Genomic DNA, 24,904 nt, shown 5'->3' on the forward strand with positions numbered 1-24,904 from the left:
GAAACGGATGAAAATTTGTCGGTGGAGAGAAAGAGGGCTGGGCCATTTCTGGTTTGGAAAAATTGACGCACAACGGCGCATGCAATCAAAGCGAGGCAGTTCTCTAACGCAACGCTGTGGTCCAGGTCTGGTCCGGACAATGCTTCTCATCTGCCGAACAGCGTGTCAATCGATGCAGTTTGCGGTCTGATTTCCCTCCTTCCGCAGAGCGATAATTGTCAACCACTATCAAATGAAGCTACCGTAGCGTGTTGGAGACAGACGGGAGCGCTCGGCCCTCCCGCCATTTCCGGGCGTTCTCGCTCCCCGCTCCAGCCAGACGCGGAGTGTTTGGAAGATGATATGGGTAAGAGTTGCGGCAAGCGTTTCTTAAAGATCGCGGGCGCCATGCTGACGAGCGCCATGCAATTACCCGCAGACTGTTGAGGCTCCACAGAAGCATATGCGCCCTGGTTGAGAAACTGACCTGACCTGAAAAAATGAAAAAGAAAATATTTGTGGCATGGGTTGCATGCCCGATAGATATCTGATTTATATAGATTTATATGTGAAGCTGAAGTCGGCCAATAGTCGTTTGTGATTTCACTTGTCTCTACTTAAACCAACCACCTCCTCTGCGTCAAACACGCTCCACCCCACTGAACTGTGATGCATTTCAAAGGAGAGACGATGGGACAGCTGAAGCTGGTATCGTCATTATTATCTACCCAATGCTACCCGATCGGCGGTTCATTAATAGTTCCCCTCCCCCTGGTGCTAGCGAGCGGGACGATAGATTTGGAAATCCTGCTGACTGTCCTAACAAACAATCCCAAACACGGGAGGGACCCATCCGATGGAAAACACCCTTTCGCTCTTGCGCGTGGGTGGATGCGCGTTTCTCCAGTGCTTCCATTGCACTGCCGGCAAATACGTTTACGGACCTTATCTCACCGACATCGCAACTGAAGTCTCACCCGTGTCACACGAGCCGGCGTCGCGCCGCGCGCCGTCGAAATAGCGTCTCCTCCTCGGCGCTGTCTCCCAGCTGCCACTCCGGAGCGACACTCCGCGACCTCGGAGTAATTGCGTAGCATTAGTGCTATGCCTATTCTGATAAATGAATGCTTCTATGGTTATGTTACAATGTTCTATCTGCGTCTCTCTACATAGTGTCATGTTATAATTGTGGGATCCCAGCGAAATCTCCACCTGAGAAGTAATCCATCTCTGCGTTGCGTCACACTGCTCCTCTGCGTTGAGCGTCGGGTCGCCGCAATTGTCGCCGCTGCACATCCCCAACGTTGCGTTGCGCTGCGTTGCTCCTCTGCTGACGCTGTTGTCGCCGCGACTGTCGCCGCTGCGCATCCCCAACGTTGCGTTGCGCTGCGTTGCTCCTCTGTTGACGCTGTTGTCGCCGCGACTGTCGCCGCTGCGCATCCCCAACGTTGCGTTGCGCTGCGCTGCTCCTCTGTTGATGCTGTTGTCGCCACGACTGTCGCCGCTGCGCATCCCCAACGTTGCGTTGCGCTGCGTTGCTCCTCTGTTGATGCTGTTGTCGCCGCGACTGTCGCCGCTGCGCATCCCCAACGTTGCGTTGCGCTGCGTTGCTCCTCTGTTGATGCTGTTGTCGCCGCGACTGTCGCCGCTGCGCATCCCCAACGTTGCGTTGCGCTGCGTTGCTCCTCTGTTGACGCTGTTGTCGCCGCGACTGTCGCCGCTGCACATCCCCAACGTTGCGTTGCGCTGCGTTGCTCCTCTGTTGACGCTGTTGTCGCCGCGACTGTCGCCGCTGCGCATCCCCAACGTTGCGTTGCGCTGCGTTGCTCCTCTGTTGACGCTGTTGTCGCCGCGACTGTCGCCGCTGCGCATCCCCAACGTTGCGTTGCGCTGCGCTGCTCCTCTGTTGATCCTGTTGTCGCCGCGACTGTCGCCGCTGCGCATCCCCAACGTTGCGTCGCGCTGCGTTGCTCCTCTGTTGATGCTGTTGGCGCTGCGGCTGTTGCCGCTGCGCATCTTCAGCGTCAGTGGTGAGCATCGGCGCATCACGAACGTCTGGGGCGGCCATTAATCAGCTGACGCGGGCGGCGCCCCGCAGAGAACGATACCAATGTTGACCGTACAGTCACGAACAACCGACCAGCCTAATTGATTCCGGGAAAAAACAGCGTCCCCGACAAAAAGGCGGCCACCTCCCCACCGGGCGGGACCATTAGTCATCGCAGGAGGAGCGCCGGAGCGTGCCGGCAGAGCGCGCGGGGGCGCAGGCAGAGCGCGGAGGAACGCACGAGAGACGCGAGATGCGGGAGGAGGGATGACTGGAAAGGAGACGTGAAATGGGAGTGATGGGGTAACCTTATGCGAGGTGGAGTATACCTAGAGCTTTGGGCCAAAATCTGGTCGGTAGGATGGTTTTTAAAACCCATGTGGGGTTGCATCACAAACCCTCTTTTAAACTTTGAGCCATGTCTGCGTGCGCGGACGCAAGCGCTCATGCATATCAGACGAGAGGCAAATTAGCAGCAGACAGAACAGAGACACATGTAGACAATGGCGCCTGAATCGATAGGGTGGGGGGAGAAGGCGGCTATCAAATGACCGATGAACTGACGGCGTCAATGGCTGAATGGCAGCCGGGCTGAATGGCAGCGAGGCCAAAAGAGCCGGCGCACCGCTTGGCATTGATTCCCGAAGCCGGCCTGGTGCGGCGCCCGTCCGCCGCCCACCGCCGTCGCCGTCACCGGCGCCCGTCCGCCGGCCACCGCCGCCGCCGTCACCGCCGCCGTCGTCATCGGCGGCCGTCCGGACAGGCGTCGGTCGGCAGTTGGCAGATTGGTGGGGTCGCACGTGGCGGTTGTCAGTGCTCGGTTCGCGGTACGCGGTCAGGAGCCAGCTGCGACGCGACCTTGCGGCGGGCTGTGGCGAGCCCGCCGGCCGTGTCACACCTACACGGCAGACGGACTGGCCCGACCCTCAGTCCTCAGTCCGCACTAGCCTCAGTCTGCTGCCGATCAAAGAGCAGCGCTCCGGGGAGGGGGCGGGGGAGGGCTGGGAGAGCGGCTTCGGGCCGTCTCCGACGTTGGCCGGAACTGCACTCCCGACTGCACTCCCGCGCGGAACCGGAACGGCGGGCGCTTCAGGTGCTTCTCGGCTTCCGCAGTAGTGCGGGCCGACCCGGCGCCCTGCCTGCAGAGCTGGGACGAACGGACGGACGGACGAACGGACGGGCGGGCAGGCGGGCGGACGGACGACAGCTGGGTTGGCGCCGCCCGGCCAAACAGGATGCGCGCACAGCCAAACACGGGTGCAACCGGCCACGATAATCTGCTTACGGGCCGTCCAAATGAATTAGTGCCGTCGGCGCGGCGTCGCGAGCGCGCATCGAGCGGCCGTCGGCGCCGACGAGGTCTGACCCGAGGTCACGTGGGGGCTGGGAAGAGGATTGCCGTGGCCGCCGCGCGCGGTTGGGTCGCGGCGGATGGATCCGCGTGCCGGCCGGGCGGCGTGACGGCGGCGGAAGGCGGCAGGTGCGGGCCGAGCCTGCCGCCTGCGGAGATCGCCAGATCCGTGGAGACTGCGGATTGGCGAGACGAGGCGATGCGAGAGCGGCGGGCGGGAGGCGAGGCGAGCTGGGGGACGGGGAGGCGGCTGCGAAGTCCGCAGGGCAACGACCGAGGCGCCCCGAGCTGGACCAGATGTCCAGCTCCTGTAGCGCTCTGCGCCCCGTCGTTGCGGTCTGCTGTTGACCCGCCGTCAGCCGCCCCGCCGCGGCGCGCGCCACAGAGCGCCGCGGCGCCGTCGGCGCGTCACATCTGCCGCCGACGCGTCGTCCCGTCTCCGCCTTCCGGCCGGTCGGCAGGTCGTGTTTACTGAGAAAGCGGCGGCGGAGGCGGCGGCGGCTCGCGTTTCTCGCGCGTGGCGCCCGCGGCGCGCACCCTGCGGGCGGCGTGATTGGCGGATGTTCCGCCGGCCACTGCGCGTTATTGATGACCGCGCCCTGCAAGGCGGCCCGGCAAAAAGGCGTGTCGCACGCCCGCTAATCGTTGTCCCGTGACAAATTACGCGCGAGATAAATGGCGCGCCTGACCTGGCGCGCGGTGGCGGGAGATGTCGACCGGGCCCACGCGCCGGCCGACCGGCGGCACGACCTGGCTGTTCCGTCAGCAGGAACTAGGAAATGCACTGAACTTATTCTGCTTTGTTATTGATGCGATTTTATGCTCGAGCTGCCTCGTCTAAGCGCTGAATGAGCGAAGCAGAGCATACTCATGTGTGTTGATGGAGTAAAGGGAGGGAGAGAGAAAGGAGGGAGGGAGAGGGGGAGGGATGGAGGGAGGGGATATATAGAGACGGAGGGAAAGAAGGGGAGAAAAGAGAGTGGGGTAAGGGGAAGGTCATGAGGAAAGGTAAGACAAAGAGAAAACACTTACTTATCTCTACGAAGTTTGGTTGGAGCTGGATGGACAATGTTTGTGTGTGTGAGTGTCGCTGGCCTTTGGAACATGAATTGCATCAATTGCATCATGTTAAAAGGGAATGGTCCCCTCATAAATGTCTACTGCCTCTCAGTTTTTTTAGTGAGTGTCTTTTGGGCTGCCTTTCCCCCTCGCCCCCCCCCCCCGAAGTGGTTTACTTCAATTGTTTCGTCAGCCGTCACCTTGTCTGGTCATATCAAGTGATGCGTTATCAGAAACCTAATCGTCCAAAGATGATTTTCGCTCGCGCAGACGGCGTTCTGGCGCAGGGAGCCGCCGTCCTTCGCCTTGAGCCATCTTCCCATGATTTGTAGTCTATTGTCCGCATGTCTTTCACGGTAATATTTCTGGCCCGCTCAAAAGGGACTGGTTTTGGCACGGGGCCCGCCTCCTCGCGGTTTTGAAGGCGTCTGCCATTGTGACGCCATCTCAGCGTGGGAGACGGCGCCGGAGGCCGCCGGACGCCAGGGCTCGGTGAGTCCCGGCCGCTCGCGCAACACCAGCCGATCGTGCGAGCGCGCCGCCAGCCTGAGTCTAACACGGAGTCGCTGGGACGGGCGTCCTCCCGCCGGCGGCGCGAGGGAGGCGCGGGAAGACGGGCCGCGAGCGGCGAGAAGGGGCGTCAATCACGACCGCCTCGTCCGCGCCGTGAAGGGGTGTCACTCATTGAGACGTCAGGCGCGCGCGCGCCCGCTGAAAAGCACATCGGCCAGCGCCGGCGGGCGCTGAATGCGCGTCCGATCGGCCCGGCCGCGCCGCCCCTGTCATTAGCCGGGCCTTTATCCGGCGGGGCCGTTATCTGGCGGCACACGCACCAGCTGCAACGGCCGACGGGGGACGGGCGCGCGCGCCGGCCGAGCCCCGGCAGCCGGCGCGCGCCCTGCGGCCGTTTGAACGGCACCTGGACCGGCGGACGCGGCGACGGACGGGCCGGCCCGACCCGGCGGAGGGGCTGGGCCGTGGCGGCAGAGTCGGTAGTGCGCTGCCGGACGCTGGGTGCTCTGTACAGGTTTCTGCGAATCTGCGTCGGTCGCGATGCCTCGCACGGGTCCGCCACTGACATGCGTCCGGTGCTGAGTGGAAAGCGACGAGTACCCGCTGATGAGCCTGTCGGGACCGATTCGCCGCGGTCCGCGCCGGCCCGGGCCCGTCGGGCGGCGCCGGCGCGCCCCGCAGTGCCGCCGCGGAGCGCCGACCCTCCCGCCGCTCGGCCGTCGCGTCGCGTTAGCAGCCGCCGCCACCGCCGAGCGACTTCCCGCCGGCCGTCGCTGCGATCACCGGCCCGCTCTGGGCGGCCGCTGCTCACTGACCGGAAGTGCGACGGTGTCGGGCAGCGCCCGGTCCGCTGCCGTGCGTGTGCGCAGGCTTGCGCTGCAGCTGCTTGACGAGGTTTCGCAGCGGAGAGATTGCAATTACGCTGATAGGGAAAGCGTGCGTGCTTTTGCAATAGCGATGAGTGGTCCGCACAGTTATTAGACGGATTGCTTTATGGAATGCACATCAGTGTACTTTAATTACGGTAATTGCGTCAGATATCGTTGTTTCTCAGTGGAGCACATACAAAGCATTCATTCCATCTTAGAATCAAGCTGTTTGGTGGCATGCAGCACTGATGGATGCGAGCGAAAGCAATTAACATGAAAACGACCTTGCTCATATCTGATTGTACATAATCGGTCTGTACTTTTCTGTCTGTAAACGGCCGTGTGCCCCTTCGGATGCATTTGACCACGTCTGTGCCACCTAGCACCGGACAGTGCAGACAGCGCTCTGACCACCGTCCACGACAGGCGAACAAAGCAATGCAGCAGCGCGCAGCGACGGCCTGGGACCCCGCGCAGTCGTCCTCCCGCCTCAGGAGCCTTCTCTCCCGGCGACGGCGACGGCGCCTGCGGCAGCCGCGGTCCGGGCGGCCGGCCCGACGGCCGGCGGTCGGCGGCCGGCGGGAGCGCACAATGCGACAGCGCTCGGGCGGCGGCCGACGCGAGCCCGACCGTTTGGACAAACACCGCCCACCGGGGGACCGGCTCCAAACAAGCAGCGCGCGCTCTGTGGCGCGGCCGCCGCCTAATAGCCGCGCGGCGGCCAGGCCAGTTGTCGCGCGGACAACATCATAATCCGGCGGCGCGATGGCCGATACGCGGCGGCGCGATGCCGATCGGCGGGGCGGGACATGCGCGCGCCGCCGCGCGACACGCGTAAACAGCGGCCTCCGGCGGAACGCCTCATTAGCCGGCCAGATAGCGCGACCCCCGCCGCCGGCCGACAAAACGTCCCGCGTCGAAAACACTCAGCTGCGGCGGCCGCGCTCCGGGCCGGTGCGGGACCGCGACCCGCGCCGGCGACCGCGTCGGGGTCACCGGCCACGTGTGCAGTACGGTGGCCGGCGTCGGACGACGGCGCTGGGAGGCTGCCAGCCGCCAGCCGTCATCCGTCATCCGCCGGCCGCCAGCCGCCGGCCGTCATCCGCCAGCCGCCAGCCGTCATCCGCCAGCCGCCAGCCGCCAGCCGTCAGCCGCCAGCCGCCAGCCGTCAGCCGCCAGCCGTCAGCCGCTAGTCGTCAGCCGCCAGCCGCCAGCCGTCAGCCGCCAGCCGTCAGCCGCTAGTCGTCAGCCGCCAGCCGCCAGTTGCAAAATCCCGCGGTCGACCGCCGAGACGGGGCAATCGCGCCTCATGCACTATTCAGCGTAAGCCGGGCTTACTCGGCGGCGACGCACGGTACTCATCGGCGCGGGTGGGCGCCGCGCGGTGCCCGCCGCACGGCCGTCATAATTCTGTCCCCGGCCGGCCGTGCGTGCGCCGGTAATATACGGCGACTGGCGCGGCCGGGCGGAGCGGCTTGGCCGCGGTCGATGCCGCTTATTAATCGGCTGACCGGCGGTCGGCCGCGCCGCATTAGCGCGCTAATTGCGGCGGCAGTCAGGGTCCGGCCGGCGGCGGCGGCGCGCGGGCCCGACCTCGAGACGGACGCGTCGCCGGCGTGCCATTCAAACGGGCACGCACGGCGTATTACCCGGCACTAGAATGGCGCGTTTATTGGGCCGGTTCCGGCCGACTTTATAATCGGCCGGGTGAGAATGGGCCGCTGCGCCGAGATGGCCGCCGAGCGGCGCGGCAAAGTACGCCGCGCGCGCCGCGACGGCCGCGCCACAGCTGGCCGCATTCCGCGCCGCTCGGCCTCGTCTCGTCACCGGCCGGACGGGCGCGCCGCGCGAGCGCGCAAAAGGGCAGCCGACGGCAGGCGCGGGCGTCCATTGTCGGCCGACAGCGGCGCTGGCCGCGTCTCTGGCGGCGTTAAGTGACGCGCCGCCCGGCGACGCCCGGCCCGACATTTCCCGCATAGTTGTCCGCCTCGGTCGGCGGCGGCGGCGGGCGCACCTGAGGCCGGCCGAGGCGCCGCGCTGGGCCCAAAGTCAAACACCGTGCCCGTGTCGGCTGCACGCGGCCGCGTCGCTTTGTGGGCTACGCTTCGAGAGGGGCTCAAAGCCGGCGGCGTATTTGCAGTTGGCGAGGATTAGGCGCCACGCACTGCGGGAGCCTCCTCTTGTGCCCCTGTTTGCGCGCCACTCGAAGCCGCTAATCGGCCACGAACGGCGTTTAATTTGTGTCCGGGGACTCCAGTTTAGGCAGCCGCTGGTCCAGCGCGCGGACGCTCTCTCACGCAGCAAGCATGACACTGGGAAATGGCGAGAATTGGGTGACAAGTTCCCACTTGGTGTGCTTTACCGGTTTGATGCGCGTATGTTTAACGTACCAAAAATTAAGCTTATGAGAGGACAACTAAAGCACCATGCGGGCGCATTCACGGGGTTCTGCTGTTTCATTCACATTCGTCGGAAGACGACGCACGCCGGCGGAATTCAAACTAGTTCCATATCGCCACTCCGGCCACATGAATAACAGATTAGCCGGGCCGCTCGGACGTGTTTGCCCAAACCCATCACACGTCGTGGCCGGGATTAATTGATAAACTGATTGGGATTTACCTGAGGCTCGCCCTCCGCGCCTGGCGGCCGGGCTGAATGGCCGCCGGTGCTGACGGCAGGCCCGAAAATAAACACATCACCGCGCGCTGCGCCGAGGGCACCTCCGTCCAGCGGAGCCTCCTCCTGCAGAGGCCATCTGTTGCGCGTCGGTATTACCATGATAAAAGTGGTGCAAATTATCATCAAAATGCGGCGTGTTTACTTTGGCGGCGCGGCCTCGGCGTCTAGCGGCCGAGGCTGGGGTCGCGACAGCTGACTAATCAAAGCCAGGCGCGCCGCCGCTCAATGAAATCGGTGCACAATCGGCGGCCGGCCGCTCAAACAAAATAGCGCGCCAAAGAAGTCCTAATGCCGAGCTTAGTGGTGAGGAAGACTTGTTAGGAGTCCCCCAACACAGCGCCACTCGACTCATGAATGATTAGGTGCTTCTTGCGGAGCGCGGTAATCTTCTTACGTGGGGATCATCTCAAATAAATGGTTTTACTTTCCGGCTCTTTTTATAAGCCGCGATTGATTGGAAATCGGCCGCGCCGGCAGCGGCGGGCCGCGCGGCGGCGCTGCAATTTCAAGAACGTGTTTGGCACGCGCGGGAGCCGGCTTAGTCAGCTGGCGAGCTTCTGTGGATCCCGGGGTGCACCCGCGGATCCGACGCCCCGGACGGTCGGGTCGACAGATGAGAGACAATTTGCCTGGCGAACAATGGAGCTATTGGGATCCGAGGCGGAGGCTTCTGACAACGGCTGCGCGCTGCGGCCGATGATTCCTGGCGCGGCGGAGCCTTGTTTGGCCAGCGGAGATGGATGAGTTGACCGTTTGGCATGGTGTGCTCATTGTCTGCTGGGTGGGTTAGTACGAATGGGCTGAGGCTAGACGTTTTGGTGGTAGAGGTACGCCGCCTTAACATGGAGCAATTCATGCAGAAACCTGGCCTTAAGCGCTGCTATACATCCAAGTAAAAAAACATTTAGGGGAGCATAAGTGAATCCCAAAATGGTGTGTTATTAAAATTGTAACCGCTAGAACTGCGTTTTGAGTGATGTTCCCACGCTGTAAGATTCGCGCGGTATTTCTCACAATAGAAGAGATTAAGACGAAGTATGTCAACTCATTTTGATAGACTGTTGACTGAGTTGCTATGTGATAAGTAAGTGTGTTTAGAACACATCAAGAATCATCAAACACTTTTGAAAATTGCGAGCAACGCGTCAGTTGATAATCAACAGCATTTTGACGATGTGCTGCAGCATCGCCATCATCCTGATGAATTATCCCAGGCCGTTTCATCACTCGGTATTTCTGCCACATTTTCCGTCAACCATTTCATTCAAATCCCATTTTACGACATCAAAATTCCATTGAAACGCTGCAAAATATCAGTGAACCAACAGCGCGCCGCCGCCCCTGCCGTGCCTGCTCGGCCATGGTTCGTCACATCTTCTAGTTGGCAGGCGGAACGGCCGCCGCTGATTGGCTGCCGGGGGCACCGGCCGACCAATCAGCGGCGAGGACGCCGGCGCACGGGCGGAGCGCAGCGGCGGCGGCCTCTGGCTCCGCCCTCTTGATGCGACGCTGTATTGAGTAGTTGGGAGCAGTACAGTGTTAATACGGTCTTAGGCGGTTTTAGGAGGTTTTATCAGTGCTCTAACAGGCTTAGCTGTTCCTCATCCCTCGCCGTTCATTCAGCGTAGCTTAGGTGAGTAAATATCTTCTTTATGTGCTCAAACTTAAAACAAAATCGGAGGTGAGATTTTGATAACCGTGAATAGCGCTGTGTCTGAGTAAGCTGATTCGGGACGACTAATGCGCGCAAGGTGACGGCGACAATTAGAAGTAATCCGACGCTCGCGAACGCTTGAGCGCGGTGTTTACAAACGCGGTGGAAGAGGTGTCGGAATAAGCGTCTCTCGAGGGATTGTGTAAGCTCGCGCTGGGTCGCGGGCGGCGCGCGGTGTCAGTGCGCCGGTCGTCCGCTCCCCCGGCGTGTGTCCGTGTGCGCGTGAGGCGGAGGAGGGCGCGGCGGAGTGCGCGGCGGACAGGCCGCCATGTGCCGTGGCGCGCCGCACTCCGCGCCGGGCTCGGCAATCTCTGTCAGGAGGTACGCGCGACCCGTCGGTCCTCGAGCGCTGGAGCCCGTGGCAGGTGGTTACCGCACCCGGCTCCCTGGGGGCTCCAGCGGCGTCGGCTGACGCTGTGGTTTGAGCTCCCCGCGTCGCCGCCGGACTGTGTCTGTGTCCTCCCAAAGGTTTGAAGTTCAGCCTGCCTGGCCGCAGCAGACTTGTTGCATACTGTTGCATACTTCCGCTACCATGTTGCATACTTCCTTTGTCCGCGGTGCTGGGTGACCGCTGTGATCGCGGTTTTCGGCAGTTTGTCCGCCATGGTCGTTTTCGGTAGCTTGTCGGCCACAGTTATTCCTGTTCCCCTGGATGACATCTGTCCCCTGCTTCCGCCACTCGTCGATAGTGTGAAGGGCTAGAGTCCTCCTGGGGAGCATGAGCTGAGATATCCCCGCTCACTAGTGTCCGTCGTCCCTCGCACGTCTCGTGTTGATGTCACTGGCTTCCAAAGGCCTGCTGCTGCCGGGTGTCCTCTTGTGACCCATGGCGTGAGGCCCCGCCGTCCTCCTGTCTGTGTCCAAAGGCCTGCTGCTGCCGGGTGTCCTCCTGCGACCCATGGCGTAAGGTCCCGTCGTCTTCCTGTCTGTGTCCAAAGGCCCGCTGCTGCCGGGTGTCCTCCTGTGACCCATGGCGTGAGGTGACCCATGGCGTGAGGTGACCCATGGCGTCCTCCTGTCTGTGTCCCGCTGAAGCAGAACCTAAAGTATTCTCCACTCTCTGGTGCCCGTTATCGCTCACATCCTTCACATCCTCACAGCCTGTGCTATCTCCACGCTACAGCTCGGTTTGCTACTTCAGCGCGCCCTACAACTACTGCTACTTCCAATAGTTTTCCTATAGCAGGCCTTGTAACCTGAGCATTCCCAGGCTGCTGTACCGAGTCCTTGTTCCATTAGTCCCTGCGGCCTTCCAGGCTATCGCCCAACACCTTGCCGGAGTGGGATGTCTTGTCTATGTCTATGTCTAATGTCTAGGCTTGTGCCCGGGTCCCAGTGGTCCCGGTGGGACCTCAGGTTTCCGGGGATGGCTGTCCTATGTTGGGCACTCTCGCGGTGGATCGCCGCTGACCGCAGTGGCGGTCGAATGCTGAGAAGATACGCCTTACGCATTGGTCGGGTGCTGTGTGATGCTGTCCGCCCTAACCTGGTATCGCAATGTGCGTATTTGTGGGTATTCTGCGTGTTTGTATTCTGTATTTGTATTTGTGGGTATTCTGCAATGTGCGTATTTGCTCCGTATTTTCTTTTGTGGTCGTCGTTGACCCAAGGGCTAACTTCTGCATCTACGAGTTAACCTCTTGCGATCTTAACTAGAGCCGTAAAATTGAAAAAAAAACGAAAACGTCAGCTGAATTACTAGTCTGAGACGAGTTTTTAGTTTTTACTGTGTGCTTCGCAGCAGTAAAGAAGGCGACTTAAGCATTTTGCCGACATTCACACGTGTAAGGAAGTGCTTACAAACATAATTCTACGGTCCATTTTGGCCGTTTACAAATGGGTAAATATAATAAAAAAGCGGGCTGTGACATTTTTAGAAGTGTCGGTAAATTAGGTCTGAAATTTTTCATAAAATCTATCTGACAGTAACCGCCACAGTGGTTTTCTTATTGCCGTTGGGCGCACGCAGACGTGCTGCGAATGGATGTTTTTATCACACAGTTGCAGTCCCGTATAGACGTAGGCCGTCCCGCAATACATAAACGCGTTTTGCAGCCTCAAGAGACTTGATTTAACCACAGAAACGTAGCTCAGATAATAAGCTATTGGCTTCCCGCGATCCACGTGCCTATCAAATGCAGATTAGTATTGAAAAACGGTGGAACGTTCATATGCCACTTCAGAATGATAGCAACCGAGTAATCCTCGCAACACGTCTCTGTTTTTGCTCGGGCTTGTCGGACGAGCAGCAAAGTTTGAAGCAAGCGGTATCAAATTAGGTCTAACTGTGGCTTGCCTTACGCTTGCTCAATTCCAAACACAGTGCCTGCGCTCGTGATTGAAGAAGAGCATGATCATCGTCCAGATATTTATCTTGTGAGTGTGGATCCTGCCAGCTCCGTGCCCAAATGTCGGCTAACAAGTGGAAGTTTATAGCCACTAAAGCCAAATAAGCCCTGCAAATCCCCGAAACTTTGCTCGGTCCCGCCAAAGCTCGAAGTTGGCTACAAATTGCGGATAAATCCGACATCAACAGTCCTGTTGAAGAATGAGCTGCAGGGAATGTAGGTTTTAATTTACTGCTGGCGGCACGCTGCCCATAAAAATAGACTCAATGCGGATGGTGAGATTTAACACCGAAAAATGCCTGCAAAACTAACAGGCGAGTCATTTTTTGGTGGATCAGTTCTCTTGATCACGCGAGACTTCCATGCGCAAGTGTGTTAACAAAACTCACAAGACCCTGCACCGTTACTTAATCCGTGATCTTATCAGCCGCCTTCATGCGGAGAGCACGCTGCATTCTGTAATAACCGTCCGATCCGCGTAAACCATCCGACCCTACTGCACTAATGCCCAGCTTACGGGCCGGCAGTCCACGACGGCATACGGATACACTCGGATCCCCAGCACGGCGAAAAAATCAATTTACTGTGGCTTTGCGGGGCTGCCAAAGCCGCGGGAAATTGGGCGTCGGGCGGCCTGTCCGTCAGAGGGGCCCGGCCGCTGCTGAGCCAGCTCAGCGGCGGCCGGGCCCGACGGCCGGACGTCAGCCGCGTGACGCACGTCCGTCGGCGCGGGCGCACGGCCGGACGTCAGCCGCGGGACGCACGTCCGTCGGCGCGGGCGCACGGCCGGACGTCAGCCGCGGGACGCACGTCCGTCGGCGCGGGCGCACGGCCGGACGTCAGTCGCGGGACGCACATCCGTCAGCGCGGGCGCACGGCCGGACGTCAGCCGCGGGACGCACGTCCGTCGGCGTTGGCGCACCCGGCACCCGGCACCCGGCGCGCCACTACCGGCACCCGACGTCCCGCTTCTCGTGACCGGTGGCTCGTCTGGAAGGGCCAGAAGGCGCTGGTGGTTGCCGCTGGGATGTATTGGTACATGGGCGTGCGAAGTGGAGGAGGGGGAGGGGGGCATTGGTTTCCCTCCCCTCGGGAATGTTTAGCATGGTGATAGATGGAAAGAATCGCTCGGAAACAGTGGGGTTTCGTTCCGCAACGGTGGGTTTTCTGACGTTGCCGCGCGCCGAGCTGGGCGTGATAAAACAGGCGAGGCTAAGCCCTGGCGATCCACTGTCCGCCTCGTTTTGACCCATCCGGCAGCCTCGACCCCTCTCGTGCACGAGCTTGGCAGAGCTGCGACAGCCGAACATAGCTTGCATGGCCACTTAACCCTTCGTGCCAACGTCTGCGCGTATCTGATCGGTTCGCGTCCTCTCTTCTGCCGGCTGGTCTGCGGTGGTTCCCATTATAGCCCAGAGCGATCAGACCCGGTGTCTAGTTGTCTCGGCCCTCGGCCCAGAAGACGGTCCAGGACGGCCCAGCAGTCCCCCTGTCCCCCGCCAGCTGCTGCCGCCGCCGGGCCCGCCGCCGCCGGCCAGTCCGGCTGTCACACCCGCTTCGTCGGCAGACGCAGCGGCCGTGCACGCCCGCCAGCGCAGATACGATCGCGGCGCCATCAAAGCGCGCGCGTCCGCACGTGAGCGCACCGGGCGCCGCTCGTGACGGCTGCGCCGGCCGTCACGGGTGACGGGTGACGGGTGACGGGTGACGGCGACTGAGCCGGCGGCCAAGAGTTCCGCCGCACGCGATCCGCGCTGGCGGAGGCGGAGGCGGGCGCTGCGCACAGATTTGTCACTCGCACAGTCTGTGTGGTACGCTCGCTGCCTCCTGAGCGGCTCTCTTACAAACTCCCTGAGGGCCTGCCGTCGTGCGACTCCCTTAGAGGCCTCCTCAGGGATCCCGTGGACCTCCCTTTAGGTGATTCCCTCAAGCCCTCCCTCAGAAGCCACCTCAGGGCCTCCGTCAGAAGATCGCTCGGGACTCTCAGAGGCTTCCCAGAGGCTCCTTAGGGACTAACGCTCAATTATCACAGGGCTTTGCTCGGCCGCTCTTGCGGTCTTAGATACCCTCACAGCCCTCTAGGGCACTCTCTGCGACGCCCCCAGTGGTCCTCCAAGAACCTCCTCCGGGGCCTGCTCCGACCTCGCTCAGGGCCTGCCTCAGGGCCTCCCTCGGAGCGGCGTCGTGACGGCCGACTTTGCGTCCTGGGCTGGACGCCGAGGCCGTGATGTAATGAGCGGAGCCGCACGCGACGCGAACAGCACTAAGTCGAAAGGCCCGCGGTGGTCCGCCGACTGCAGCACTCGCGTGACTCGTGCGATTGAGGATGCAGCCGTGTGATCGAGCCTGACGTCTGGCGTCCGTTTCCACGCGCGCTCACTCGAAACCGGATGGGGCGGCCGAAAGCGTGCCTGTTATCGCGGCCGAGAGTGGCCACGTCCCAAGATCGGCCGACAGGCCGGCGGGAAAGGCTGCAGAGCGGACTCCGCCCCCGCGCCGGCCCGACTCGCCCGCCGCCGCGAGCGGCGCCGCACGCCAGGGTGAGCGGCAGCGGCCCGCGCGGCGTCGCTGGGCGCCCGCCCTGTCTCCGCGCCGGCCGGGGCGTCGCGCCGAGCGCGTGCCCGGCGTCGGGATGGTTCGGGCTCCGCCGTCCATCGCCGGCCGGGCGGGTGTTGTTCCCACTGGTGCACCGACGCGCGGGGCCGCTGGCCACGGTGATCTCAGCAGTGAGACACGCTAGAGCGGGGAAGAGCCGGCAACGGACGGATCGCGTGAAATGCCATCAGATTAGCATCGTTGAAGGTCAGAGCCACTGGCCTTTCGTGGGTCAAACCAGGTCAACGAGGTAAAAATGGCAACTGATGGCCCATTTTCCATCTTCATAGCTGTGTGGTATGCCGCTGGACAAAGCGGTCCTGTAAATCGTGTGATGATATTACGTCATCGGCGCATGTGACTTGTGTCACATCAGATAGGTCTTGTGAGTCCTGCCTTGTGTGTGCGGACACCCATCCCGGGAAAACAGCGCCTTGGAAAACATACTCCACTACAAATGGATGTTAGGAACGCCAAATGCAACTGGCCTGAACCCCAGCAGCTACGTCATCATCAGTCATGGCCTATTGAAAGCTCTTCCAGCCATCACCTATTAAGGGCTCCTCAAATTTGGACAAAATGAGATAAAAAAGCTGAAAGCGAAGATACGAAAATTGCGTAGCTTGCAAATTCAGTTCTTCAGCGACTAAGGCATACAAGCTGCAAGTTAGGTTTAGGGTCCCATCGGCCGGTGTTGTCAAACGGACGCGTGGGGCGTGTCGTCGCGGGCCTCCCACGTCAAAATTTGAGTACGAAGGCCCTTCTATTAGACATGTTGTCGCCCCCCCCCGCCATCGTTCTCTTAAGCTTCCTTTGCTGTGCAGAAAGGTTAGATAGAGGTAGGCGAACACTTGTGTGAGCTCATCTACATACGTTACCTGTGGGAGTAAGCTAGCGTGACGATAATTGTATGGGAGATTTGGTGGGCGGGGTTTACGTTACCGAATTTTCGGCCACTTGCATGCGAGTGGTATGTGATCAATTGATAGCTGCTTCCGTGCACGACCTTAACAATTACCCCGGCCCATAAGCGCGGCGCGGCACCCGCCGCCAGAGGAGTGGCGAGTCGCGGCCCCTACCTCCGGATTCTTCCGCCTATTACCGGCGGCCTCCGTCGCCAAACATGGCGCCGGCCGCTGCTCTCCGACGCGACCCAGGCGGATTCCGGCATTCTCGGCCAGCGGGCCGCATCGCTGCTGGCGTTCAGAAGTCAAATGAGCGCGGATAATCCGCGGGGGGGGGGGGCGGGCTGATACCATTACGGACGCGAGGTGGGGTCGGCACGCCACGGTCGCCCGGGCCGGCCGCTCGCGGTCGCGTCGGTTCCGGTCGCCGACTTTGGCCCGGGGTGCCTGGCGGTGGGTGGCGCGCCCGCCTCCGACGCCTCCGGTCGGACGATCCACCGCGGTCCGTTGGCTGGCCGGGGATAGCCGCGAGAGGCCGAGACGGGACACGGAGCTGGAGATGCGGTTGTGCCGGGTGGTGGGCCGGGTGTTGCGGTGAAGGTCCTCGGTGGTGATCCGGCTGCGGTCTGGACATCTGCGGCAGTTTTCAAGCTCAGCATTGGTCTGATGACGACCGTTTTATGCTGTGCTAGTTGAACGAGTTGCTTCACGCAAGCATCTCACCAGGGTGAGCCGTAAATTATTCATCACACTCAGCAGTGCGTGTTGCCAAAGACGCTGGCGGGACAGGAGGCGCGCTCGGTTGGCCGTGACAGGAGCCGACAGTAATCCGCGGCCGGCACACGATACAGCGGCCGCGCGCACCATCTGATACGGCGCCTGCAACAGGTCGCCAAGCCACTTGCAATAGTAATGGTCAGAGGCGCGCGCGCGGTGCTTCAAAGCACACACGCTGACGGAGCGGGCCGACCCGGGCCCGGGTTCAGCGGGCCCACGCGGCGCTCGCTGCGGCGCCCAGGCAACGGGCCGACAGCCGCGCCTGGAAAATCCGCGCGCCGGCTAATTGGCCGTGTGGCCGTCCGTCTCGCCGCCGTGTCGGCGCCCCGGCCACGCACGTGCTGCACGGGGCTGGCGCGCCTCTTGCGTCTGCACGGCGCGGGCAGCGGGCTCTTGCGTCTGCACGGGTCTTGCGTCGCCGAGTCAGCCGGCCGGTCGGCGGCGTCGGCTGCGGCGGGCAGAGCCGGCGGACTGCGCGGACCGCTGACCGCCGGCCGGAGACCAGCCGCGCGGACCAGCTCCTGCGGTCCCAGCGGCGGCGGCCGCGGTCCGTCGGCGCGGTCCGTCGGCGGTGGCCGGGCACCGGCAGTGGTGCAGGGCGAGGGGCGCGGGGTGCCAGCGGGAGCGCGCGATCCGGCGCCGAGATAGCCGGCCGCAGTGACGGCTGGCGGCGGCGTGCTGGCACGAGATGGCCGCCTCACGCGCCGGCCCAGATCCGCATTCTCGCACGGCAGGGCACGGCTCCCGGGCGGCCGAGCCCGGCCCGGTACGGCTCCCGGGCGGCCGAGCCCGGCCCGGTACGGCTCTCGGGCGGCTGAGGCCCGGCCCGGTACGGCTCCTGGGCGGCCGAGCCCGGCCCAGTTCGGCTCCCGGGCGGCTGATCCCGGCCCGGTACGGCTCCCGGGCGGCTGAGCCCGGCCCGGTTCGGCTCCCGGGCGGCCGAGCCCGGCTCAGTTCGGCTCCCGGGAGGCCGAGCCCGGCTCAGTTCGGTTCCCGAGCGGTCGAGCCCGGCCCAGTTCGGTTTCCGAGCGGTCGAGCCCGGCCCAGTACGGCTCCCGGGCGGCCGAGCCCGGCTCAGTTCGGTTCCCGAGCGGTCGAGCCCGGGCCGGCACGGCTCCTGGGCGGCCGAGCTCGGTCAGGCACTGCCGCTCCGGCGGCTCTCCAGGGCAGAGCTGTCTTGTACGACACTTGGCCATCGTCTCCTCAGTCCAGAAAAGTGCGGCATCAAGCTACCTATGAATACCATTCCATTTGGGTGCCCCAACACGGTTTGGAGCGCGCTGAAGTCGTCTTGACAAAACATACCATGTCGCTGTGACGTACGTAGAAACTGAGAATGAGCTCTAGTCTTGCTATTAAAACGGCTAATAAAAAGAAACTAGAATTTTCATTACGTGATATTTGCAACTTCTTTCCGTGAGACCTCAACGACTTTGCCCTTTCGTGTAAGAAATGATCATATGCCACTCATTAGCTTTAGTCGGTGCCAGAGATTAAGCTGCGAATGAGTCAAAAAGTAATTTGTTCACCTTTCAGCACATTCGTTCGAAGCACTTCATTTTACCCATGTCCAAGCCCACTGGGGTAATTTCGCCGCGTTATCGCGCCATCCCGCTGTCCGTCCGGACGCATCCATCACGTCCCATTCATTGCGCATGTCAGGGTGACCGAGGACGCTTCATGGTGCCTGCCCCGCCAGGTAGGGGCCGCGGGCGACACGGGGCGTGTCCGAGCGATGATGCCCCGCTGCGGCCGGCGCCCCTCCGACGCCGCTGACGGACAGGCTGGCCGGCCGTCGCCGGGGCCCCATCATTACCGGCGCGCCGCAGTGAGAGTGTCGGCCCGGCCGGCGTCACCGCGAGTCAACCGACCCCGCCCCGCCGGCCGGCCCTTTAACGGCACGGACGGCAGTGATAGGCTCTCGGAGCCGCTGTGCCCGTTCGTTTCCGGCTCCGTGTTTTGGGGTGTCACGGACGCGTGCGAACGCACGGTGCGCCGCGCTCCCACACTGTTCACAGCTGTGATTCATCGGTGATTCTTCGGGACACGGTCCGTTTCTGACACGGTGTGCGCTGCTTTGCGGCGCGATGGAATCCAATCGTTTCTTAGTGGACTTGTAGTTCAATAGCTCATGCGGCGCAATTTCGAGCACCCTATTTTGGCTTCAGGCCCTCTTTCCTCAATGATTCCGTACGATATGCGTTGCGTTGCGGGAGGCAGAGCTGTCGCTTTACTGTCGTCACGTTTTGATCGCTGCTGAGTATCGGCAAGGGGCCTCTTGTTTGGTCGTTCAACTCGCTTCCTCGATTGTCTCGCTCTTTAGCTTGCTTGTTTTTGTCAGGAAAGAGTTGTAGTTCCACTTGGACGCCCTCCTGTCTCCCCTTTTCCCTATCCTCCATCCTCTATCTCCCCCTCCGCAACTCCCTCTCCCTCCCCTCACTCCTGCATCCTTTCGTCGTTCCATCTCCGTCGTTCCGTCCTGCGTCTCTGCCTGCTCCGCTGCCCTCCGCCGTCCCGCGCCCGCCGCCGTCGCTCGCCGTCGCCGCCGTCGCCGCCGTCGCTCGCCGCCGTCGCCGCCGTCCCGCACCCGTCGCCGTCGCTCTCCGCCGTCGCCGCCGTCGCTTGTTCTGCCGTCGCCGCCGTCGCTCGCCGCCGTCGCTCGCTCCGCCGTCGCCGCCGTCGCTCAGCTAATTGCACGCCCGCTGTCCATTTGCGCGACGCGTCGGCCGACCGGCGGGTCCGTGTCTGTGTTTGCTCTCCAAGCACCGCGTGTTTATTTGGGTTGGCATTAGCGGGCGGTAAGTAGCAACACGGCGCGGCGGCGGCGGCGGGCGCGCCGTCCGCCGCAGCGCGCCGTAATCGTGATTAGATTGCAGCGCTTCCAGATTACGAAAACTTTGCAGATTCGCCGGGCTGATTTGCATGCTGAGGGTAGCTTAGTTAATGCGGTGTCATCAGTTAATTTGGATGTCAGATCGGGAGGCGTCGATGTTTGACGACGAGCCGTATAAATTATCCGCGCCTGTTATCATGTGGGGAGAAACAGTTGCCCTGATGTAGTCGGCAAACTTACCTGCGAACATGCTGTTGATGGGGTTGGATATTAGCCATGAATGGCTTCTAATTGCGTATGGTGGCAAATGGCCGTTACTTGCGATGAAGTCAGTTGGGTACAGGAACCAACACCAGGTTCACAAAATGGCATTATAGCTTTTCCAGACCCTCCTTCAAAATAAAAGTCAGATGAAAATTATAACACACTTGTGCTTGTAGCTCGTTTTTGATCGCGTTTTCTTAGATATTGCTTCTCTATTAGCCCTATAATGAACACCAAGTGTGCATCCCTTTTTAGCTTACTGACAGTGCCGGGAAATGTAGGGAGATTGCAAACAATCTCTTTCAGACCATCGAAACACGATGACATTGCTCATTTCACTGCCTTGAACTCACAAACGCTGGACCCTGTTTATGTGGGTGTTCATGGCGCGCCGCAGTTGGACCCGCGCCACACGCCCAAGTGCCAAACGCTGTCCAGGGGGTTAGCATAATCTTGGTTGTAAACAAGACTACTTGCTGGTGCAAACTGACGCAAAAAGTCGCAGTTTGGCAACGTTGGGCTCATTTATTCGTGAAGGATAACAATATTGTAGCGGAAAACTGTTCGCTACCTCGGCTAATCTCAGCTATATTTTCTTGCAACACGGTGGCCCTCGCGTCATTTCAGAACGCGATTGGCTGTGATATTTGGAGTGTAAGATTAATTTAAAGTCCATGTTGTTTGACGGATCAAATAGCAGCTGGGCTCCCAGCCAAGTAACGTACATCCACGTACTCGAATTACAACTTGTATCGAGAGGCTTCGCTTGCACTAAACTAAAGAACCGGTACCTGACATTGAAACCAGGGTTTTCTTGCTGCCAAGGGCCGTGGCGAAGGCTTCCAGTCCTCGCGGATCAAGCACTTCCAGCTAACACAAAGCGACCGTATCAGAGCGATCAATAAACACTGAGCTTTCCTTGCGTTACCAGTTGCTCCGCCGTTAATAAGTCAACGGTCATCGACCGAGCGCGCTGCTTGTCGACGCATGCCACAACAGAGTCACTCCGACTCAGACCCGGAGCGCCTGCAGCTGCGGGCGTCTCCCTCAGCCGATGAGCGCTGCTGCGGACGGCGTCTCTCGAGCTCCCGTGCTGCCGGCCCGGCCGCTGCTCGCCGCCGGTGCCGCTGCTGGCGGATGAGACCGCCCGCCGCCGGACCGCGGACCGACCGGGCCGGATCACGACGCGTCGCGCCGGCCGCTATTGATCCCGGCTGTGCTCGCCGCCCACACCACCCGCTCGATCGTCGACGGCGGGTCGCGTCGGTCGCGACGCGGCGCCACAATGGCGGACGGGCGCGCGCGCGCGCACGCTCAGTTCATCATTTTCCACGCCGTCGTGTCGTCCGTCAGGGTCGCATTGATGCCGGCGACGGCGTTGGTGCGCGTGTAATTGCTGCATTGTTGGCGGCGGGGGGCGCCGGCCGCGACCCGCCGGCCGCCGGGCCGGGTCGGGCCTCGTCTCTCTTTGTGGGCTGCCGCGGCCGCTCGCTCCGCCCCGGCCTGTTCCGCGCGGCCGCGCGCGCCGCCGCCTTTATGGCGCAATTCGCCGCGCCGCGCGGCACAATGGGAGCTGCGAGCTCGTGCGGCCATCTTGGCGCGCTGTTGTCGCCATGTTTACCGGCCCAGCTGCGCGGGATTACAAACTTTCCGCTCGATCGGTCGGCCCGCCGGCCGGCCGGCTGACCCCCCCCCCCTTTCTGACCCGGGTGCCGCGCGACGCGTCCGCGGGGCGGGGCGCTGTCCGCCCCCCCCCCTCCGCCAGAGCCGCGGCAATCAGATGGTGCGCGTCGCCCCCACCTGACGGCCCGTGGGACCGGCCCCGCCCGCGGCCCCGGCCGTCTCGCGCTTTGTTGCGAGCGGCCCGGCGCGGCATCCATCATCGCCGCCGCAATTTGTGTGCGCAACTAGCGGGTAATTGTCGCCGCGCGAGTGACAGGTCTTGGTGGGCGCGCGGACCGCCCGCTGCGGCCGCGGACCGCGCGCCGCCGCCGGGACGCGCCGCTATTTCTCGCCCGTTCGCAGGTAGCCCCGGAATCCACGCCCATTCACCGCCACCTGGCTGGAAGTAATGGAGTAATTATCGTTTCCGCGGCGGCAGCCGGCCGGCCGGCGGCGGCCGGGCGGCAGCGACGCCGTGGCCGCGGCCGATGCTGTGCCGCGGTGGCCGAGCCGGTCCGCCGGCGGCGCCGCCGCGCGGCCGGCCGCCGGCCGGTCCGCCGCCCGGCGTCTCCATTCAGCGGCGGTGACTTGGTGACGCAGGACGTGCCGTCAGTATGAGTCCGAACCGGCTGGGCCCCCAGGGCGAACTGGTGACGTGTGACCTGGCCTACGCGGACGTGAAGCGCGAGAGTGGCTACCGGGCGGTGACGAGGTGAGGACCCGGGCCGGTCGGGCCAGGTCAAGGTCAGGCCAGGTCGCTGGAGACCGGTCGCGCCATCGGGCCGTGATCGGGTGAAGCGATCGGAGGGGGTCAGGTCCAGGTCGGTGCAGGTCACGTTGCACGGCCGACCGGGGCGCCAGGCCTGCCCCTGAGGCCGCGACTTCGCGGGTGCTTGGTGGTCAGCGATAACATGATCTGTTGGTGGTGATTGGACTTTGATTTAGGGCTAGATAACGATAATTCATAGTTAATTCATATTTAGATTGGACTCGTGTTTGTTCGCTGCCGGCACTGCTGCTGAGCAGGCTAGCTCGGAGGTAGAACAATAGTATGCTGCGCGTCCTGGTCTCCAGCACGTTTAGGATCGGCATTACCGGCACCTCAGGCTGGGGTGGCTGCCTTGGTGTCGAGGCCCAGCCGGCATTACCGGCACCTCAGGCCGGGGCGGCTGCCTTGGTGCCGAGGCCCAGCCGGCATTACCGGCACCTCAGGCCGGGGCGGCTGCCTTGGTGCCGAGGCCCAGCCGGCATTACCGGCACCTCAGACTGGGGTGGCTGCCTTGGTGCCGAGGCCCAGCCGGCATTACCGGCACCTCAGACCGGGCCGGCTGCCTTGGTGCCGAGGCCCAGCCGGCATTACCGGCACCTCAGACCGGGCCGGCTGCCTTGTGCCGAGGCCCAGCCGGCATTACCGGCACCTCAGACCGGGCCGGCTGCCTTGGTGCCGAGGCCCAGCCGGCATTACCGGACCGCCCTGTGTGAGGTCAGGGTTACCATTGGCGAAGGCCGGCGGTGATTGAGGCAATCGTGTTGGCTTGTTGGGTCTTCATTGCGGGAGGCATCAGTTCGATCGGAATCTACGGCATTCTGTATCATGTTGTAGATACCGGAGCTTCGGTGTTGGGCTCATGTAGTCGGGCTCGCTCGGTTGGGTCGGCATTTCTGGCGCCTCTGCGCGAGACCTGGCGTTGGCGTTCGCCGTCCGAAAACATCCCGCCTGTATTGGCAGGTAATCTGCGACGCCCCCGGAATTAGTGGAGGTTTGCGGCAGGCGTAAGTCGTGACTCGAATGTTGCGATAGTACTGGAGCTGCAGTTGGCGAGCTTAGCGTCTGTTTAGAATCAGCCTACCTTGTTCGAACTATGATAATTGTTACCAGACTTCACGGAATTTTTCTTCGCCGACGTGACACGGAACCGACGGCGATGTTGCCGATTTATGGGCTCGTCGTGCGATGCCGAGATTGGGCTTTACAAGCGCTGTCAGTGGGCTTGCCCCCCTCCCCCCCTTTGCACGGCAGGTGACCTGCCGCTTGAAATCTTCTTGATCTGCGCACCGGCCGTCGCGCGGCTGGAATCTGTTCCCTATCAGCAATACCGGTTTCATTGCAGTGGACACCGACACCACTAATAGCCTTGAGCGCCCGTGAATTATGCAGCTGGGAGGATTCCACGCTCTGAATGGCGTCCGATCCATGTCAATCCGGTCAACAATGTTGTCAAACAGCATCTGAGTGTGGTCAATATTCCTGCCGCGCTACAATCCAATCTTCGAGCGTCCCATGCGAGACGGACGGGCCCGGCAACAATCGCGTCATCCACGCTCCACTGCAGCTATATTGGAATGACAGCTCGCAGGTGGAAACTAGTCTGCACTAGCAAAGCGCATCGCGGGTCTTCCTCGCAGCACATCCGCGGCCACCCGCCTAATGCCTCGTGCTCGACTTCCGCACAGGCTCGCGCGGCGCTCGCCGGCGGCTCTGTCGGCCGACGGCCGGGCCGGGCTCGCGACGCTGGCCATATTAAGCCGCGCGCCGTCGCCGCGCCAGCGCTGTCGGCTAATACGGCTTCCTCGGGCAGCGGGCCGGGCCCCCGGACCCCGAGGTCGCGACCCGAGGGCAGTCGGGTCGGGCCTCGGCCGGGCCCCGAGCACGATGGCCGCGTCGCCGCCAGCGCTTCCGGGCCTGCCGTCCGCCGCCGGGACCGCCGGCGGCCGGTGGAGAGCCCGCCGGCCGGAGGCGCACCGCCGGACGCTTCGGCCTGTCGGGAAGCTCGGGTCAGCTGTTGTCGGGCGCTGGCAGGAGCCTGGGAACGGCGTCAGGCCAGCTGATTTGGCTCGAGGTTGGAGTGCCCGAGTATCGCACGCTACCCGAGATATCCGAATCGCCCGCATTTTCCATCAGTTATGTACTGTCTGTGACGGACGTGTTAAAAGCCACCAGCATGTGTGAAATTGCAAACCTGCCAAATGCACGTGCGAATGCAAATTGTGGCTGTGCGAGCGGCCAGGAATTTGCACAGCAGTGTCGGCACTATCGGCTCCGCCCGCAGGGGCCGAATGATCGTACATCATTGCGAGAGCATGACCTTTATTGGCGATAACATCACGACGAGTGTAACCGGTACTAATCGGCCACGGTGAGCACGCCCGTTACTGGCCGAATCTTGAAGGCTTCTCGTCCCGACACGATGTGGTCTGAGTTGCGTTGGTGTGGTCCGGTCTGGTCGAGACAAAATGGTCATGTCCAAATAGTTTCAGTGTTCACCCGGCTCACTCTCGCCACAATACATAACGTTTTATCTTATC

At 62.1% G+C, this 24,904-nt stretch overlaps 1 protein-coding gene across 3 annotated transcripts in view; it reads left to right on the forward strand.

Annotated features, from left to right (window-relative positions):
* Window positions 1-10,031: 10,031 nt before the first annotated feature.
* LOC119093575 (homeobox protein OTX2) overlaps window positions 10,032-24,904 on the forward strand; it is a 27,372-nt gene continuing 12,499 nt past the window's right edge. For 2 of the 3 annotated variants that reach the window (XM_037216544.1, XM_037216545.1), the window contains exon 1: window positions 22,187-22,310. In XM_037216544.1, the coding sequence (XP_037072439.1) occupies window positions 22,213-22,310 (98 nt within the window). In that variant the 5' untranslated portion in view covers window positions 22,187-22,212. Of the gene's footprint in view, window positions 10,134-22,186; window positions 22,311-24,904 lie in introns of those variants that run through there. The other variant, XM_037216546.1, reaches the window with a different exon arrangement.

The sequence above is a fragment of the Pollicipes pollicipes genome, unplaced genomic scaffold (genome assembly GCF_011947565.3).
Source record: "Pollicipes pollicipes isolate AB1234 unplaced genomic scaffold, Ppol_2.1 Scaffold_4002;HRSCAF=4701_pilon_pilon_pilon, whole genome shotgun sequence".
Taxonomy (NCBI): domain Eukaryota; kingdom Metazoa; phylum Arthropoda; class Thecostraca; order Pollicipedomorpha; family Pollicipedidae; genus Pollicipes; species Pollicipes pollicipes.